Source organism: Phasianus colchicus, chromosome Z (genome assembly GCF_987193195.1).
Source record: "Phasianus colchicus chromosome Z, bPhaCol1.hap1.1, whole genome shotgun sequence".
NCBI lineage: Eukaryota > Metazoa > Chordata > Aves > Galliformes > Phasianidae > Phasianus > Phasianus colchicus.
The window spans coordinates 38,868,325-38,889,309 of record NC_143476.1 but is presented as its reverse complement, the minus strand read 5'-3'; the positions used below and the strand labels follow the sequence as shown (position 1 = coordinate 38,889,309).

Below are 20,985 nucleotides of genomic sequence, written 5' to 3'. Positions count from 1 at the left end.
GCAGCATCTGTGAACGTCATCTAACCTTCTGAAATCACGCATATAAACATCTCTAAGTATATACTAACGTTTTGCAAGACTTTAGTAATGGTTTTCATGTTGTATTGCTGATATTGATCCTGAATGCATAGTTCATTGACTGCCAATTAATTTCATATCACTAATGAATCTGTGAACACTTGGATCATGATTTGATGATGACGATTATTTCAACATTTTTACAGCTCTAGAGCTGGAAATGATTGCAAAAGAAGTCCAGCAACTTACACTTAAAGCATGGTAAAACATTGTATTCAAACCTGAAACATGATAGTTACTTTTGTAGTGAGGATTAGACACATCCCTGTTCAGTTTCCAAAACCTTTTAATACAGACATTTGCCTTTTGTCAGATTTCCAAGCCCTCCAAACAGTCTGTAGTTTCTCATTGCAATCCTTTGCAATGAAGGACAAGGAAACTATGCCACATTTTCAAGGCTGATCAAGTTAAGCAGAAATCCATCAACAGCAGTTTTGACATAGCTGATATTATCTCTGGCCTCCAGCCTTACTTTCTGTTTCAGGTAAAGATTGTACCTAGGGTTCATTTAATTGATGAGACATCTAGTGCGATGTGCATACTGTGTTACCAAAGGTATCTCACTGGTTTTGTACATTACTTATTTAAGTAGTGACACTAAGAATAGATAGGTTTAGTCAAGGTGGCAAGTGAAAAGCGAATAATTTATTACACATTAACACGTTAATAATCAAATGTATGACAGTCAATGAATTAGTCAAACTAACTACATAAAACTGGATGTGCAGAAAATTCATCAGGAATATTTATGATGTCTGCTGAAATGTTGACTGACCTATTAGTAACTACTAGGTTCAGATTGGATAACAAAAGGAGGAATTTTCTGTCCTAGAGTTTGAGTCTGACCTTGGATAACTCCTAAGGAAACTTCCTTGTCCCATTAAGGACCTTCAGTTTATATAAAGTCTTACATAAACTGCTTTTGGAGTGCTGCTCTTTGATGACTGGGGCAAAAGACAGTGATAACAGTATGACCTTACTGCTTTCCCTTGATACGGCTCTTGACAATGGAATCCTTCCACCTTTTACCCTGGAAAAGCTTGTACCAAACCTATAAGCATTGACCTTAGATATGAGAGAACTCACTACCAGCTTTCGGCCGGAGATGGCTTCTCATGACTCTACAGCAAGTCTCTTATCCATTCCAAACCAATATTTGAAATTCAGTGTTGCCATTCTTTTCAAAAATGTACATCAACATATCTTGAGACAACATGACAATTTTTTATGTTGCATTTTTCCTTCAGGAACAGTAACCATTCCCCATACGTATAAAGGCTGCTCCACAAGTAATGTCTCCTATTTTATGCTGTTGGCCCATTACATCAGAGGTGTATGTTGGTGGTATGGCAGTAGAGGATGGATGTTGCCACCAATACTCCATTACATTTTTTTGCCATGTTGAAGATGGCAGCAGAAGGGCAATCTGACAAAATAGCAACTGAGATGGAAGCACATATGAAGCAAAACTGTGGAACTGAATTTCTCCCTGCAGAAGAAATGGCACCCACTGTCATTCTTTGACACTTGCTGAACATTTATAGAGACCAAACAGTGTATGTGAGCACAGTGAGGCAGTGTGTGCTTTGTTTCAGTAGTGGTGACAGTGGGTCTCCACCTCCACTGGTACAGATTGTTAAAAGTGTGGCATTCAGGCTCTTGTTCGTTGCTAGTAAAAATGCACAGCTAATGGTGGTGACTATGTTAAAAAAACAGTGTTTTATAGCTGAGAATGAAACCCATCAAACAGAGTTAATGTGCTCTTTGTATCTGTTGTATTTCCATGGAAATAAATAGGAGGCATTACTTTCAGAGCAGGTGAATGCAGAGTGGATGAATGAGTAGAATAGTAGCAATTCCAACAGCAGTGGAGTAGATACCTTTAAAATCAGTGACCGCTTTTCAAGTGGAAGTGGGACAAGGAGCATGAAGTTTCTAAAAATAGAAACTATAATTTTCTGTTACAATTAGAATGAGAAAGTCCTTGAAGTACAGGAATATCATATGTCTCAAAGGCTTGTATGCTGCATCCAGAAAGACAGTACAAAATTTGAACAAACTAGTCTCCAACATAGTTTTAGTATGAAAATCTTCCAACTTAAAAAAAAAAAAAAAAAAGCAAATAATTTTATATTGCCTTTGTCAAATTTCTGATGTCTGTTTTCCAATAAATAAATCTACTATTACGTGAACAAACTGTAGGGTACAGAAGAGTACAATGAATATTAGACTTCCTGACTAAGTCTGTTCCATTGTTCTATATCATAAGGTAATGCAGTTCCTCATCGTGTGTTTTGCTACCCAAATTTCAAGAGAACCTTTCAGGGCAGGTGTAAGGTCCATGACAGACTTTGCACTCTTCTGCTCTTTAGTAGATATAAAGCTAATGCACTCATGCAGAAGATTTGAATTTTTTTTCCAAATCTGCATGTCCTAGTAGAGTAGAGGATCATTTACATAAGTCATGGTGGAATGGATGAGATTTCCTTTGTTCAGAATTCCTTTAAGCTATCTTGATTGCCAGCAGCAAGCCTGGCCATGGAAAACTGCAGCAGCTATCTACAGCTCACATTGCCACAAATTCTCAGCAATACATATCTCAGTTTTCCTTGAAAAGAGAAGTAAAACTCCAGAGGAGAAGTGAACCTGAGGAAGAAGTGGTTTATGCAAAGCTAATAAGAAGTGTTGTTATACTTCATCCTGTCTTTTTCTTCATGACATGCATAGAAGTAACTTTCTGTTACTTCAGATTTGAGAATTTCCCGAAGTATTCATCCCTTATTTTAAAATGTTTTGGATTACGACCAATTTTATCATTCTTAAGTTTAATGTGACATAACAATATATGCTTACTTCTCTACATCATTTTCAAAATTAGTTTCGTCTGTCTGTGTATTCAGAAGAAAAGAAATTGGTTTTCAGATAGATTAGCTTGATCTGGTGTACAGATAAAGTTAATACAAGCAGAAAGAGGAAAGTAGACAAGTCAAATGATAAAGCTACTCTGGTGCTTACTGTGACAGATACTGTCTTTCCATATTTGGAAAACAACCTCAAATCAATAAAAAACATCTCAAATCCCACGTGATCACATAAAAGAAACTGTATCACATCTGGAATTTGGTATTTTAATTATTTCTAGTCAATATAGAGACACTAAATTTGGTTTCCTGTTTCTTAAATATGTGCTAGTTTAAGAGGAATTGCAATGTGGTTTCAGCAACTAAGCAAGAGTTCATTTTCTTTGCTGTCTAAATAGACAGCTTATCTATCCATCCCATACAAAGCTGAACTGTCCTTGTATAAAACTTCAGGTCATCTTTCCAGACACAGGACATCCAGTGTTTCATCTGATTCTTCAGATCATCAGATGCTTGTTTCACCAGGCACTAGTTGTTTGCATAAGTTTTTTGTCAATAACACCACCATTTGCTCGTGGGATTGAATAGACACATTTCTCTTTCAGAAATCAAATCACCTTTTGCAGGTGATTTAAAAGGATGGTGAAAAAAAGTCTTAGGAGTCCCCTTGGGAAAAAAATACTTGGCCTCTCCAAAATTTTGGACCCTGAAGTTCCATTCTTAAACTGAACAGCTCTAGAATGGCAGGCTGCTTTCTGTCACATGAATTAAGAGGTCTTTACATGCCAACTCTGTGCATTTAGTGAACTTTAAAGAATTAACATGATAATGAAAGCACCACTCAAAGTAAGTACCTGCTAGTAAGATGCGGGTAGAATCAATATGAGGATTTGTGTGGAATTAATTCATATTCACAGGTCAAACTCAAATTTGCATGGCCTCCTGCTCTTATTAAATCTGGTTTCTCTAAGAACATAAAAGTAGTAAAGAAAGAGACTCCATAAACACAATAGAAAGTGCAAAGTGTACTTCACTGTTTAATCACGGGTGTGAAACTACAGCCTTAAACCACTAACAGGAACAGTGTGGAAATTCCCCACTTCCCTCTTCTGTAGGAATGATTAGCTGGGGACAGGGGAGTGCAAGATCTGGGTGTGGGTTTTTTTGGGGGGGAGAAGGGGAGAAGGAGGAAGAGGTTACTTTGTTTCTGTTTTTTATGTGTTTGTGTGTTTCTATAATGAAATTCAGCTTTATAGCTTATACATGCATAAAGTGTAATCTCATCACTGATTTCTGTACCACAACCAAGCATTCCCATTCCTCACAACCCCAACTACTCCAACCAACCATTCCCCTTTTTCTCTGTCTCATGTATCAATCTTGTAGCAGTCTGATTTGGCTGGAAAGCATTACCTTTATTACTGTGCAATTCACTTTCATCAAGACCAAGTTTTTTGCAGCAGTGCAGACTTGTATTGGCCTGAGTACATGCATGATTCCAGTGTGGCACAATAGTGAAGGAAGACTTTATGATCCTTCCATGTCTGTATTCACGTAATCTTAACCAGGTTGAGCAGCTGAATTCTTCTATCTTCTGAATTCATCCCCTTCCCTCTTTGCCAACACACTCCTTATATTAAAATATGGCATCAGTCATTATAATGACTTAGGATGCCCTACTGAAAACATAAATTGCACTGAAATGTGTTTTTTTCTTGTGCTCAGAGCCTGAGCTCATTTTCATCTTCCGTCTTCCACATTCTAATTAACTTATTTGCAGATGTACAGCATTAGGTTTTGTAGCCAGATGTCTGGGGAAAAAATCCTGCTTACACTGCAGCCTGTCATCACTTCTCCGATGTGGCCACAAAATGCACCTGCAGAATTATTATTAGTCTCCTCAGTTCATAATATAATGGGATTGTTACTCTCTAACTGGATAAAATATTAAAAACTGAAGGAAAAGATAAAAAGGTCAATATTGCTACAGCTGGCAGACATACAGACTGCCATTAGCAGCATTCAGGTAGCTAGAGACACATCTATTACTTGAAAAGAAAATAAAGAATTTTTACTTTGTGCTGGTGCTTCTTGGCATAAAATATAGTGACTTGGTTTAATTCCTAGTATCCTTAAAGCAGCTTCTAATGGGAAACTGATGCAGTTAACACCATGCGTCTGATGCAAGGCTCTATGACATTTTAGAGACAAAACTTACCCTGAAGTCCATGCTTCCTGCACCATTACATGCCATACCCAGTATCAGTGCAGCTTCCATACCATAGAGCTTATAGCCTACAAGTACATGAGCTGCAGAGGTTGACATGCATTTCTTCTTTGCATGGTATGAGATGAAATTGCTTGCACACAAATGTAAACCTAACATACCTAACATGACCAACCTTTTGAGAAGGGTGATTTTTGTGGTCAAACTGGGAGGGTGTGACTCAGAAATGACAATTCCAGGCTGCTGCGCCCTGCCAAAACTTCTCCTATGAGTGCTCAATCTGCTGAAGACTTGGGCTCTCCAAAGATAGCAAAGGTGAAGGAATGGCTATTTACAAGGGTGGATAGTGACAGGACAAGGGGGAATGGTTTTAAACTGAGTCAGGGGAGGTTTAGGTTAGATGTTAGGAGGAAGTTTTTCACACAGAGGGTGGTGACACACTGCAACAGGTTGCCCAAGGAGGCTGTGGATGCCCCATCCCTGCAGGCATTCAAGGCCAGGCTGGATGTGGCTCTGGGCAGCCTGGTCTGCTGTTTGGTGACCCTGCACACAGGAGGTTGGAACTGGATGATCATTATGGTTCTTTTCAACCCACGCCATTCTATGACTCGACAATCTTCAAGAACCAGAGATAGCAATGTGTTTTTTTCCTCCTTAGACTGTCTGTGAACAGATAGCTCTACAAACCAAACACCTGCAGTGACTTTCTTCCTCATACACTGGAAATAACAACTTGTTGGGGCACTTGCTGTTCCTACAAAACGAAACGAAGTCCAAAACATTGCACATTCACTGCTCTGCACACACAGCCTGTTTAGATACTAATTTATTAAAAACTTCCTGTGCGAAGAGAAACCCGTCACAGCAGCCAAACGAAAAGCGCACGCTCACTGAAACCCGCGGGCCGCCATCTTGGCGCTCGGTCCCGCGGCGCCTACACAGCGGGGGGCGGTGCCGCGCATGCGCAGCACTGCGGCTGAAGCTGCGCGGTTGACCAGGCGCGTACGCGACGCGGTGAGGCCGGGCGGTGGGCGCGCAGGTGAGGCGGTCGCGGCGGCCAGTCGCCATGGCTTCCCGCTCGCGGGGGATGGCAGGTGGAGTGAGCCGGTCTTGGGAACCCGCCCGCACGGGGTTTGGGAACTTTCCGAAGTGAAAAATAACGCTGATCGGTGTGGAATCGGGCGGCGCGGCCCGCAGCGGGTTGCTGTTGTGAAGGGGCGGGAGGAGCGGTCTCGGCAGCGCCTGGCTGCGGGAAGGCGGGGCGGCAACTGTGTGCCGAGCCGGGGTCTGCCCGTGGGCCTTCGTGCCCTCATGAGCGCGTTTTGGCTTTAACAGCCACTCGTGCCTGCGCTGATCTGCATTCTGCGTACGTTGCCGTGACTTGCAAGGAAGGTGGAACTCTGTGGTGTCATCACAGCGCCCACCTTGGTGCTGCTGGGAGCTGCTGGGGTGTGTACCGTGGGGTTTGTGTCCGAGGGACTCGAAGCACTCACCATCGCTGCGTTCTGTGGGGTGATTGAGGGTTCACCTTGTACCCCAGCCGCCGGGATGGCCCCTTTTCGTGTGCTTGCCATGCGTCAGGTTTCTTACGGCAGTTGAATATTACTCATCATACTAGTGTAGTGAGTAAAGGACTACTTGAGGTCTCTTTGACACAGTGTTATAAGGAAGGTATGCATATGAACTTCCTTCTTGAATAAAATCTACGGTGGAATCTCAGGTGAAGAAGTCAGAGCGGTTTCTTAAAGTTTTAGTTGGAAACAAACCAAAATGTTATGATGATGATCACTGTCCCTTTCTTTTTTCCCAGAAAACTTTCTATTTTAGGTAATGTGAGCTGATTTACAAGAGAAGAAGCAGCCATGTCAGCTCTTTGTCCACCACCATCTCCTGCAGTTGCTAAAACAGAGATCTCTATGAATGGCGAGTCACCTTTATTAGCTGCCACTTTTGCTTACTGGGATAATATCCTTGGCCCCCGAGTACGGCACATCTGGGCTCCAAAGACAGATCAGGTACTTCTCAGTGATGGTGAAATAACTTTTCTTGCTAACCACACCCTGAACGGAGAAATACTTCGGAATGCAGAAAGTGGTGCAATAGATGTGAAGTTCTTTGTCTTGGCAGAAAAAAGGGTAATTATCGTGTCATTAATCTTTGATGGAAACTGGAATGGAGACAGAAGCACATATGGACTATCAATAATACTTCCACAAAGTGAACTTGCCTTCTACCTGCCTCTTCACAGAGTATGTGTGGATAGATTAACACATATTATAAGGAAAGGAAGAATATGGATGCATAAGGTAGGTTTATTGTTCATTACTAAAAGCAGTTGTCCTAGTTGTCTTCAGCAAAGCTGTTTTGTGACACCTGTTATGTGGCAATCCATACACAAAAATTCAGAGAATGCTGACTTCTAAATAAATATAGAATTTTGAAAGTAAAATGTTATCCATATGGCACCAAATTTGAGGCTAGAATTTTTAGTTTGGTGATTTGTCCTTTATAGTCACAAAGTATTACTTAAACATGTACTAGACTATTATATCAAATTAGCTGTCTTTTGCAATTTGTCATCTCTCTGAATTTGATTTAAATCATTGCTTTTAACTGTGTTCATTGTTGTATTTAAACCAGACAGTATTATAAATTTACTATTTCAAATCAATTTTTTTCATCTTTGAATTTAATGAAGAGAATTGATGGAATTAATGTCATTCTACGTGTGTATTCAGTTCTGCTTCTCAAAAAGGGTATCATCAAGGAGTTCAGCAAATTAAATTGTGCAAAACTAATATTATTATTACTTTATAATACTACTAATAATTAATTATTACTACTTTTGGAATCTGAAAAAGGGAAAATTAAAATATTTTTTTCTTTTAAGAGTTGCAGCTCTTACCTTTGAGTGCACAATGGTTATTAAGTGAAAATTGTTATGTATGTTTTGTTAAAAATAAATAATGTTCTAATAATAAAAACTAAAAAAAAAAAATCTCTGTTGTTTTCATGGAGTACAAGTTGTCTTAGAGCAGTTTGTTGCATGTCAGTTGTCATGTGTATGGTGATGTGTAGTTGTCTGATAATGTTTTTTTCCCGTTCTGTTTTGAGGCCTCTAATAAACATATTTTAAACTTCCTTCTTAAGTGCTCTAATCTGAACTAATTTAAAGTCCAAAAATAAGAAGCTGACATTAAATTCTGCATTGTCATTTTCTTTTTGTTACACTAACAACTTCCATTGCTTCTTGCTGTATTGCCTGATGGTGGCTGGCAGTGTCTTCTTTCACATCTACCCTTGATAACGTGAGGTTTATTTTTCAGAGGAAGGATAGGATATAAGCCTTCATTTTCAGTAGAGTAGAAACACAAATATTTCATTCCTGAAAGCTGTTTTTTTGCTGAACTTGTATCAAAAATTACTATCTTCTGTTCTTGATTACATTCCTTCTCTTGTCATCTAGTGTCTTCCCTACTGACTTGTAATTTGAGTGGTTAGATAAGAGTTGTCAGTCCTTTTTAACTGCTACATGTCTTCCCCCTTTTTGGACATTGATCCATATCAACCTATTCCCACGCTAGGAATGGCCTCAGATGGCTTTGGGAATGACAAAATGTTTTCTACTAGTTTGCTGTGAAATTAGTCCTGGTGTTTTTAATTCTTTTTCAGGTGATCTTGAAGTAGCTAGCCAGTTAGGTCTAGCAAAGAAAGCAAAAAGAAAGCAAAAGATTCAAAAAAATGCACTTTATTGTCTCTCTTATTTCTTTTTTCTTTCTTCTTTCTTTCTTTCTTTTTTTTTGGAGGAGAAGAAAAGTAAGGCTGCATACATCTGCACATGCATCTCTAACTAGAAGATTAAAATAGCAGTTTAAACTTAAGCATGCATTGTAGAATTACAATATGGAATAAAAACAGGCCTAATTACTATAGTTCCTTGTTTTGAGGTAGTCAACAAATACAGCTATTAAAAAAATTGAAGTATCTGAAAGGTACTGTGTATCTGCTCTGGCATTTCTAATAGATATGGAGATTTTCAGTTCTCATGAGCTCTCTGTAGAAATGCTCAACAGTTCCAGACAGACCAGTAGAAGAGAAGAAACCTGACCTCAGACCAGGAAAGACATGGAACGGCATTCATTCTGGCAAAGACAAACAACTTCAAGCAAGTTTTCTTTATGGGAATAGAAAACTTATATTTGTCTGAATTTTGTGTTCTGGAAGTTTGTCTAATGATTATAGCAGTTACATTTCTAGAAAGAAGTGGCTAATATTTGTTCAGCCTGAAGACTGACTTTTTTGAAGCAAAGCGTCGTCATTACTGAATATACCATAGTTCACCAACTCTGAAGTCAAAGTGAATGTTAGGATGCCCCAAAGAAATCTGCTTGGTTCCAGTATTACTTTCCACAGAAGCTTCTTACAGATGGTCAGGCAGGTTTTACAACTGTTTTAGGGTAATTTGCTGCAGCTTGTCACCTATTCATCTATCTGGAAAGCATTGTGCTTCTTTTCCCACCTGAGTTTGGTCAACTCCAAGCACATCAGTCCCAGGAGACTAAAAGTAACCACTAAAAAGGCAAAGGTGTCTCAGCATATAGTAAAAGACTTTTTTTTCCTTTTGCATGCTGAATTGGTTGTGCCAGCGACTGAGGCTCAGTTGCTGATGAGTCTCTTTTGAGAACTTTGTCCGGTCTTTTGTACAGTGTATTTGTGTAGTTTGAGGCTTTGTGTCTCCTGTACTTGGTCATAAGACAATGTTTTGAAGACCTGTCAGTGTCTCAAGATGTGCAAAAAAAAAAACCTTGGTATTCCTGCCTTCCCCAAACATAATTTTCCTTATTTGGGAAATCTCATTTTTTTTCTTACTGTATCAGGAACCATCAGTCTGTATCTGACTCATCTGACATAGAAATTCATAGAGTTCTGCACCATATTCTGATCATTTGGCATTTTCTTGATCTTTAATGAAGAAAATGTAAATCTTTATCATTGCCATCACACCTTCCGTTATCTGCTACTCCTGTCTAAGCATGCAAGAGGTTTGGCGGGGGTTGGAGCAGAGAATATTGATCTGTTTAAAATGAAGTCACTTCTTACTAATGTCAGCTCTGTAAAAGAAAAAGACTGGAACATCGAAAGCATGACTCCACAGGCAAGAAATTGTGCCGTATGACTGTTGTGTGCATACGTATATAACCAAGTACCAGAACATTTATATTTAACTGCTTCTCTTGCTCAGGAGAGGCAAGAGCATTTCCAGAAGATTGTCTTGGAAGGCACGGAGAGAATGGAGGATCAGGTAAGACTGTCTAGTAGATGCATACGGTGCATCACCACAAAACTATTTGACTGGATCTGGTGATGGTAGAAGTTGGTGCTGCTTCTTAATTTTGAGATCCAAGAAGATACTTCGGACTGACTGGTGACTTGACAAGCACAAAAGACATCCTTTCTGAAGACAGGATGATGGAAGCTGTGAAAAAAATGAAGGAATATACATTTTCATCACTTTGTGGGTGAAGTGGAAATCTATGAAGAATGTTACGTTCTGAAAAGGGAAGTCATTTACTTGTACTTGAAGCTTTGTAAAAGTAGTGGCTTCTATAGGTATATGCTCTCCTCATATAAAGGTTGTTACTTTTTCAAGTGACAGAGATGTACACAATATGTCACGTTGGAATGCTGTAGTAGGATTAGTGTATAATATTCTGTTTCTGAAACTAAATGCGGAATTGTGGCTTCAGTTTTCTTGTGAAAGATAATTTTGTATGTTAACAACAAATAGCCCTATTTTGTTTTCTTTCCATTGTTACTGTAAGACTTTGGATCTATAATGTTTAACAATAATTGCATGTGGTATGGTATGCTAAGATTATCTTATTCCAAATACACTGTGTAGGCCAAACAAACTGACCAGCAAAACACCCTAAAAACTTGTTTTAGACATGATGTTAAAAAGTGAAATGCATGTTTCCAGTTCATAATTGATGGTGAGCAATGCCAAAGAAGTCTGTGGATCAGTTGACACTGATAACTACACTTTCAGACAATAGGAAGTTAAGTATGTTTTGCATGTTTAGGTTGTTAGTAACTTCTTATAATGCACTTCAAGTGTTTTATTTACTGCACAGGGCCAGAGCATTATTCCAATGCTAACAGGAGAAGTTATTCCTGTAATGGAGCTCCTTTCATCTATGAAATCACATAGCGTTCCAGAAGAAATAGATGTAAGTCCCTGTTTTCTTTGCATTCTGAATTAGAAAATGACTTTGCCAGTATAATTTGGTACTCTTCTTGGAAGAAAAATAAACATGTCATAAATTTCTGCTTTAAATTTTATGCTTTGAGTTATCCCAAGTGCTCTAGGAAATGGCATAACGGGTTTGGTTTGGTGAATAGTACTTGCAGCATTTTTAATGGTCAGAGCTATGGGCTGCCTGGAATGAAACTCTTCCTAAGGAAGGGAAGGCTGTTTGATTCAAAACAAAATGAACTGAGAGATATTCACCTTCTAGTGTTGGTATCTATTTCAGTGTGGTTTAGTGTTATGTGGAAGAAGTAGAAATGATGTCACATGGGCTAGGTTAGAATATTCTGGACAAGGCTTTAGGAAAAAACTACTGAGAGGAATCTGTATTGTTGGTGAAAAAAAAGTTTAAAAATTAAATTGCTTCATTGTTTTCAAAATGCTTTGGCCAAAGTCAGAAGGTCTTTTTAAAACTGCTTTTCTGGCAGTCTTACAACTTAGCTTAAGTAGATCCTAAACAGTCCTCTTCTATCAGAACTTAATTCTGGGATGTAAATCTTTTCCTAACCTTTATTTTTATTTCTCTGGTTTTCAGATCAGTGACACAGTACTGAACGACGATGACATTGGGGATAGTTGTCATGAAGGCTTTCTCCTCAAGTATGAATTTCAGTTTTGATTTATGCCATATTGAAATGGATTAAACTTACATGTGTATATACAAATCTGTATTGGCATATGAACAGGTATTAAATGTTTGACTTTTTGAGATTTTAGTCTACGAAATGCTATAAAAGTTGTTTTCTTCTTAAAAGAATGGCTCTGGGCTAACAGCTGCAGCTGCCTTACCGTTGTCACAGAGTCATTTGCTTGATAGTAGAATCTGTATGAAATACAATTTTTCTTTGATACCTAAAGTCTGTGAGTGTACAAATCATAGACATAGGTTTTTATAAAATCCAATCCCCCCCCCCAAAAAAAAAAAACAAAAAACCAACAACAACAAAAACCAAACCAAAAAAAAAAAAACAAACAGAATTGTGTTTAATTGATAATATGGCATGTAGAGAACTTTTTATTGAATTATACTCCCCTCTCACCCCCAAATTGTTTTTGATGTGTAACTAGAAGAACTTGCACTTCAGAGCAACTTGGTCTCTTCCTTTGGAAGAGTGTTGATATAATTTCTATACGCCATTGAATAAAAATTGGATTAGGCTAAGTGAACTGTCATATTAACAAAACTTGTAAAATATAGTTATGCTTTTATAGTAACCTCCAAATGAAACAAACATCTGTTTCTACCCCTAAGGAGGAAATCACGTGGTCTTAAGTATAATCCTTTAAAATAAAATTGGTAAGGTAAATAGTATCAGGTCCAGTATAAAATCCTCCTTTAGGATTTCACAGTCCAAATGTAGCTGTTATGGTCCTTATAAATTAGAGGTGTCTATTACAGCAGGTTAATAACCTCACAAAGCCTTCTTTAATAAGGTATGGTCTATCTACTTACAGGTATTGGAAAAAGCTTTCTAATTGTATCTAGATTTTGGATTCTGTAACACAGATAGTAACAGGTTTTTTTAGCTCTGTAAATGGTGTTGGGTGCTTCTGGCTGGCAATCTCTTTACTTACCAAAGAGAAAATACACATACTGCCGAACTTTTGGATTTCAGCATGTGTAAGGGCTGTAGTATAGGCCTGCAGTTATATTAGCAGGTTCTTAATTATTCTTGTTAAAATGATAAGGGCTTTGTTTGAAAAGTCTGATTAAATTTATTGACCCACATTTACTTTTATTTTCAGTGCAATTAGTTCACATCTGCAGACCTGTGGTTGTTCTGTAGTTGTAGGAAGCAGCGCAGAAAAAGTTAATAAGGTAATATACTTTCTAATAAATGAATTTTAAATGCTGATTATCAGCAGTGATAGCATATTATTTGTAACAAGGTTTGTGTATAAGCATACTTGCATTAGGAAGAGAGAATGTTTTTGTTTGGTTATCTTACTGTTGATAATTCTGCCTAAAAGTTGCCTTGTCAGTTGTATTCTGGCAACTATAAGAGAACAGGTGAGTGTAATTTAATTGATGCTGCACATAAGTGAGGAATAAATGAATCTGAACTTCTAAAATAATTTTGCTACCTAAAATGTACAGTCTGAACAGGTAGCAGCTGATTCACCGAGTTTAGCAAAGTCAGCAGGCATTGTATAATTTATCTGCATAATCTTGCTTATTCTGGGGAAGACATGTGCTTCATCATAATGAAAGAAATGCTTCTGCTTTGTGGAATTTCAAAGCTGTTGTGTCCATAGTCATACACATATTAAAACGGGCGAGCTTACTGGAATCTTAAATCCTTAACTCTCTTGTAAGTCTGTTATCAAATATTTAATTTGAACCAACTTGAAATTATAACCTGATCTGCTTTTTCTCTAATGTTTATGTGTATATGGAGAGTTTCTTGGTGTTTACTTTGAGCTTACTGAGTATGTGAAGGAAAAAACAAGTGAAGATGTTTTCCTTATGTAAAATTCTTCAGGTACTTTTTTTGTACACAGCTTTTTGATTATACCAAATTGATACTTTCATATAAATTGAAATCAGTTGCTGAAGGAGATACTCTTCTGTTTACAGTTCACTGAAGTATTTTTTAGCATATTTTTTTACAGGTTACTGTAGTGCGTGTGTGTTTTGTTCAGAAAGGTTTGCCTTTGTCTTGCATTTAATTAGGCTATGAGGAACCATCTCCTCTAATAAAACCATTGAAGTTAGTTTTCAGTTAGGATATTCAGAGGCAAATTGTGAACAAATTATTTTCTTAGAGAATATCAAAATCAATTCCCTCTCTTTGTTCATAGCAGAGTCCTTTAATAAAACTCTGACTCAGAATACCCCTGCACTGCACTGTGAATGAGAAAAAGGATTTTATAAAAAAATGAGCCTTCAGGTATTAGGCACCACTGCAAATAATAAGTACACCAGTACTGTGTGAGAGTAAAGCATTTTGTAGATATGTAGCCTGGTAAGTTTTCAATTTCCACAGGTGCCTCTGGGCAATGTGGTATCAATAGTTCCACATTTGAAGACCAAAACAAAGCTACTGTCAGGGTACATGTGGAGCAGTATGTCCAGGTAACTTTATTTTTTGATAGGAAATCTTTCTGCATATTGAGCTTTTCTGTCTGATTTTGCTTTTAACTGTAATACTATAGTAATTGAGTTCTAATTCATTCAGTGAGATTCAAAACTCTCTTTGATAAAGAAACTTTTTTAAAAATTTTTGAAATCTGTGCTTTTTTGATATTTGTATTACTTCAATGTCAAATGAAAATTAAGAACATTGAGCCTGCTAGGTATACATTCATTATATTATGTATATATAATAGTATACTATGTATTTTACAGAATCAAGGGTTCTTTGCTGCAGGAAAACGTCTTGTTAAAAGACTCTGAAAACTTTCAGCATCTTTAGTAGTCTTGTGACTTGAAAATTAGCAGCTCATGATGCTTTATAAAAATGTGGAGAAGTAATGCATTGTTTGATATGCCTTTGGCCGTGCTGATTAAACACCTCTGATCAAATAAACAATATATGCTGGTGGTCAATTAAAAATAGCTGTGAGCAACAAGAGAACCAGAGAAAAGAAAATTCTGTTCTTATGTAAAGTCAATTATTATAACTAATAATAATTATTAATTAATTAACTAATTAATATAATTATTAGCACACTTTGTTTCAGAGATGTAGGTTTTGCACATTGCTAAGATAGCATAATAATTAATAAGGAGGCTTCAAGATCTGAATAATTATTAATGCATATATTGATAAGCTCTGGGAAAAAAAAGACTATGGAAAAATATGAGTCTCATAATCTATCCAGAATAAATTTCATACATTTTACACAGATCCTTATCAGTAGTGTGCTCATTGTGTTATGGAGCTGTGTTCCAAAATAATTGCTTTCTTAATGGTATACCTTAGCTTTCATTAAAGCAATACAAACAAACAAACACCTCCTGCTTCTTGCATCCATCAAAACATGCATGTTTGACTATGTGAGAAATATGTGGTTGTGTTTGGAGATGATTGCTTGCAGCTGTTGCAGGAGCTTGAAATAATTAAGTGTCTTTGTTTCTTTTGATGGAGAGTTTGAGGAAATTAATGAGGAAATAAGTGTGGATGCTTATAAAATTGAATGTGCGTTATTGAAGACAATAGCTGACATTCCAATGGGGAGTGAATAAAATGAGTGGCTTGAAAGGCTAGGGAATAATTACAGTAACTCATGTTTTTGTAATAGGAAGAAGCATTGGAAGACATGTTATTTCTTCTGTGTAGCTGGCTAAAAAAAAAAAGTTGCCAAAAGTTTAGGTTTTCTTCTTCATTTGGCAGGAAGTTGGATTTCCATCTTTTGTATCTTAATTATTTAAACATGTAACTGTTCTCTGATGTCACTCAAGTTTTGTCTTTTCTAATCAACAGGTTTAAGTCAGAAATTGCATGTGAAGATAAGTTAATTCCTGGAATTTTCTTCTTTTTCAAAACTGTTCTTTGCAATGCAGATTGTGAGAACGTTGTGCCTGTTCCTTACCCCCTCAGAGCGGAAATGTTCCAGACTCTGTAGAAGTGAGTCTTCTTTCAAGTACGAGTCAGGGCTTTTTGTTCAAGGTTTACTCAAAGTAAGTATACTTAGAAGAGTTCTATTCCTCTGTGGTTTAAGAGCATTCTTGAGTGCATGTGTGCGCATGTATATATATATGCAAATATATATATATATATGAAAATTTATACACACATTCATGTTTGAAGAAATCTGTATCTTCCCTTGAGTTCTTCCTGTTGCTAGAGCTTATGCCTGTGACTATTTGATGTTACAGTTCCTAGCCAGTCTTTTTTATGACCCAACGATTTCTTTTGTTGTGTATTGTTTAGAATCATTCCTATTCTTCGAGGTATGACAGTAACAGTCTTTTGCTTACTTGGGACTAGATTCCCAAAAAGGATACAAAACCAGAAGAGAACTGTCCTATGTCAGTACTACAGTTTCCAAGTACTTTAAAAGAGCTATAGCAGTTATTGGGGGTAAATAGAAAAATAATGCTTCTTGCTTTAAAGAGCAGTCTAACCTTGAAAAATAAATATAATACTGTCATGCTAATGAGTTCAGGAACCAGACGATGCAGTGTGATACACAGGTTATCTCAAGACTTACTTTTACTGTTACATTAAAGGAATTGTGCAGTGTTAAGGATATTTTACTGACTACAACTACTGTTTCTCTCAAACAAAATATGTGTAAAGAGATGGAATTTAAAAGATTGGTTTGATAGTTTCATGTTGTTTTGTTCCAATATCACTTAAAAAAAAAAAATTAAAAACAACTTTTTCCCCCCCCCCAAAACAGGATGCAACAGGAAGTTTTGTGTTGCCCTTCCGTCAAGTAATGTATGCTCCATACCCTACTACACATATAGATGTAGATGTCAATACAGTAAAACAGATGCCCCCTTGTCATGAACACATCTACAACCAACGACGGTATATGAGGTCTGAGCTGACAGCATTTTGGAGAGCTAATTCAGATGAAGAAATGTCTCAGGATTCTATTATCCACACAGATGAGAGTTTCACACCTGATTTGTATGTATTCTGCTCCCACACTTCTTAAAGTTGCTTGATTTGAGATAAGATAGTGAAGTGTACTTTTTAATACAATACAGGAGGATTTTTTGCTTCTAAGAAGTAATTGGTAATTGAAGTTGTTTTGCAGAATTTACCAGTTCTGTCAATCATTTTGTTGCATTAAGTGTTGCTGAAATTCTGTGATCTTTCTGACGGTACTATGTTAATATTATTGCCCCTTTTAAATAGGGATATGCCAGAGCTAAGTGTATTTGATAAAGCTCAATGGCTTTTCTGGGTTTAGCTTATTTCTCGTGAAAGTGCTACCTTTCATAACAGGATTATAATTCACTAAAATTTTTAATGCACTTTGCATTTCTGCCATATTGTAAATTGTAATGTTATTCCTATGCACAATTGCTGGGCATTTACAGTCTTTTCATGGCATTACCATGTGTTTGTTTGCCTTTTTTGTTTTTTAGAAATGTTTTTCAAGATATCCTGCATCGAGACACATTAGTGAAAGCCTTCCTGGATCAGGTATTAATTGTTTTTCTAGAAAGAACAAGAGCAAGAGAACAGTGCTTTGACATCTGGTAACAATTTATCATGGTGTTGGTTTAACTTTTGCTGTTATGGTACCGTTTTCTTCAAACAATTACAGTTGTTATCCCAATTGACACTGTGGTGGTTTTCTGCATACTGCAGAAGGCATCAAGAACTGACCATTTGAAGTGTAGTTCTGGTAACACTAGTGATTAAAAAAAAAGTTTTTGCGTAATTTGTAGTATTAGTATAATACTGAAACTTCTTATTATGTATGAAAACCAAAGCATATTTTCTATTATTGCACAGCAGTGTTTACACTACTGAAAAAAAAAAAAACAAAACCTGCCAGACTGAGATTCATTTCAGACCATTTTTAAAGTTTTTTTTTTTTTTTTTAAAGAAAATATTTTTATTTTAAAGAAAATAATACTTCATCCAAATAGAATTGTAAAACAGGTTAATTTATTGCATCTGAACAACAAGCAAAGTAAGAATGAATCTTCAGTGTGTCTATAAATCTTCTGCTACTGTGCTTATTGCAGTGTAATTAGGGATGTGTTATATGTGTATGTAATTCTTCTTTTTATTCTACATTCTTAAAGTGATTCTTTAATTTCTACATCTAGCTAATTTTTTCATATAATTTTTAACAGATCTTTCATCTGAAACCTGGCTTGTCTCTAAGGAGTACATTCCTTGCTCAGTTCCTGCTAGTCCTTCATAGAAAAGCTTTAACTTTAATAAAATACATAGAAGATGACACGTAAGTGAGCAGATAATAGAAAGCAGGCTTTGAGAAATTTACTATGTTCTTTTGTACAAAGCTTCTTTTTATTTTCTTGCAGGCAGAAAGGAAAAAAACCTTTTAAATCTCTTCGTAGCTTAAAGATAGATCTCGACCTAACAGCAGAGGGCGATCTTAACATAATAATGGCTTTGGCTGAGAAGATTAAACCTGGTCTACATTCCTTCATCTTTGGGAGGCCGTTCTACATCAGTGTGCAAGAGCGTGATATGCTAATGACGTTTTAAAATTCTCCACTGTTAATGTGTAATATTGCATGGCACTGAGAGCAATCTATCAGTGTGAACACCAGGCTTATGACAATCGTTGACCTGATTTACAATGGGTCAGTAGAAACAGAGTAACTGTGCAGTCTGTCTGAAGCGGTCTTGTTAAGGGGAATATCAACATAGTTAGGTGAGCGTGATTTAAATGAATCCATTTTTTTTTTGTGTGCTTTTTCAGTAGTAAAAGTAAACATGATCAGAAGTTCCTTTGCTGTATGGGCTCACTAGGTAAATTTGAACATATTTTGGATAAAGGAAGGCGTTGTCATTTTCTTTCCCCACAAATTTCTTTCAGGTGTGTCAGTTTTTCCCTGTTCAGTACAGAGCCAGTATTTTTAGTGTTTCCATAAAAAAACGACAGATATGTGCTCCATAATCGGGTTGGTTCAGGAGATTTGAAGAGTTTTTTAAAATTCTTTTTTGTATATGATACAATTCTGAAATATGCCTTCCATTATCTCCATTTAAATCACGACTTACTCCTTCATTAGGACTTTTAAAGGTCAGGAACTTGGTTTTCTTCTTTTAGTTGTTTGGGTTTTTTGGTTCGTTGTTTGGGTTTTTTTTTTTTTAATGTACTCTACAGTGCTGTTCCTGCGAGCAATGTGTTGGCTACTAGCAGCATAAATAGTAGCACCCTGCACGTTGGAATTGGGTCATTATTTAAGCAGCTTTCTGCATGTAAATGCCAACTAGGCTATTCTGTCACAGGCTGTTGAGCCATCCTGTGGTTGAGTGTTCAGTGATCCAGCATAATTGAGCTCTTTCAAAGCACAGAGCAGAAAACTTTGTGTCATTCAACAACGGTTGTCAGTCTTTGTGTCTAAACTGCTGCGGCTGCTTAGTCTGTTGGCAGTTAGAATAAGGTTCAGATTAAAGTATTAGGCCTTTCCCTAATTTCCCTAAGAACAACAGGATGATAGCCACGCTGGAAGATAAAAGTAATTCTTTTTACACTGCGATTAATATATATATTAATCCTGATAAAGAGATCAGAACAGCTTTGAGCTTGCATGATTAGCATTTTACTAAGTGAATTCAAGCCAGTAATCTTGCCAGTCTTACTAGTTCATAGTCAGCAAATATTCAACTTTACTTTGCTTGAAAATAAAAAAGTATAGAGCTCCAGTAACCATGAAAGTTGCAGTGTCAAATTAACCAGACCTATTCTTTTACAATTTGGGCAAGTTTGGTGTGTTATATTGAGAACAGAGATTAATCTGCGCTGTGTGGTGATATATTTGTTTCTGGACAAAGCAGAAATGTATTTGTTTCATGTTTTAGTGTAACCGTTTAGCTCTGTCTTCATTGTAAAGGAGCTACATGTGTGATTTGAGAAGGTGCTGTTGCCTTATTGCTTACAATTGTTTGTAACATTCCTTCACTGTAATAGAAATATGTTTCTGTTTTCACGATAGGTGTCCAGCATCTGTTTTATGCAATGAGTTAGTTAGTAACTCAGACTTTCAATTTGTCCTGAAATATCCAGTATTTATTTCTGGACAGGAAAGCTGTCTTTTTGCTTGTTTGTTTGTTTTTATATGCCCAGAGTTCCTTTTTGTTTCTTGAAAAAGAAAAATTTACAACTAAACACTTAAAGCTTTGAAAAGAATTCAGCCACAGCCAGGTGCCATTTTCTGTGAATAAAAATCAGCTGTGCTATGTTACCTTGGTTACATAGCAAGTACATGGCCCTTTTTGTGCTGTACATGTATGTTGGAGTCCTGCAATACAAGCTCAGTGTTTCCCCCAGAGAACTTACCAGAAATATGATGACTTCAGTTATTTGTATTGATATTCTGTTTGCCTTACTAACACTATAATTTCCCTTTGCATTTTCAGCTAGTTTATCCGTTATAAAAGTTTATCCATTATGATAAGTTTTTTCTGTGTTGCCTAAGGTTGTGAAAAATAATGTCATGAACTCTTCTCAAAATTCTAATACAGAAGTTGTGTTTGAAGACTAAAGAGCTTCAAGTGTTATGCTGAATCTAATCACTTCAGCTTCATAGGCATTGGAAACTTCACACCTACACTACTAACAGTAGAACTCTGATTATGGAATATGCTGCCACTTTGAAATGACTAAAAGCTGGAAATATATCAGTTGCTACCTTTATTGCACAACTGTCACTAGTGCAGAATGTATAGTGAAGTAAGTTATTAAATGCATCTGCATGCTGTGTTGTAAATCTTGCTCAGGAAAAATACTATTCTAATAAAATTTATGCCAATTTTTTTTATTTTAATTTCTGCTGTGTTTTTTTTTTCTTAATAGGATGTATCTGATGGGATCATGATTATTTATCATTTGAAATAAAG

General features: G+C 36.7%; 1 protein-coding gene across 3 annotated transcripts; it reads left to right on the top strand.

Annotated features, from left to right (window-relative positions):
* The first annotated feature begins 5,681 nt into the window (after positions 1–5,681).
* C9orf72 (C9orf72-SMCR8 complex subunit) lies at positions 5,682–20,967 on the top strand. 3 transcript variants are annotated; one of them, XM_031602366.2, is made up of 11 exons: positions 5,682–6,205; positions 6,977–7,472; positions 10,409–10,468; positions 11,301–11,396; positions 12,012–12,076; positions 13,223–13,295; positions 15,984–16,100; positions 16,826–17,061; positions 17,526–17,583; positions 18,246–18,355; positions 18,438–20,966. In XM_031602366.2, the coding sequence occupies exons 2-11, from the start codon at positions 7,029–7,031 to the stop codon at positions 18,622–18,624; spliced, it is 1,446 nt and encodes a 481-aa protein (XP_031458226.1). In that variant the 5' UTR covers positions 5,682–6,205; positions 6,977–7,028; the 3' UTR covers positions 18,625–20,966. The 3 variants fall into 3 exon arrangements, with proteins under 3 accessions (XP_031458226.1, XP_031458227.1, XP_089987692.1); XM_090131566.1 differs by lacking the exon at positions 5,682–6,205 and adding an exon at positions 6,212–6,615 and having other exon boundaries at positions 18,438–20,967; XM_031602367.2 differs by lacking the exon at positions 10,409–10,468.
* The last annotated feature ends 18 nt before the right edge of the window (positions 20,968–20,985 follow it).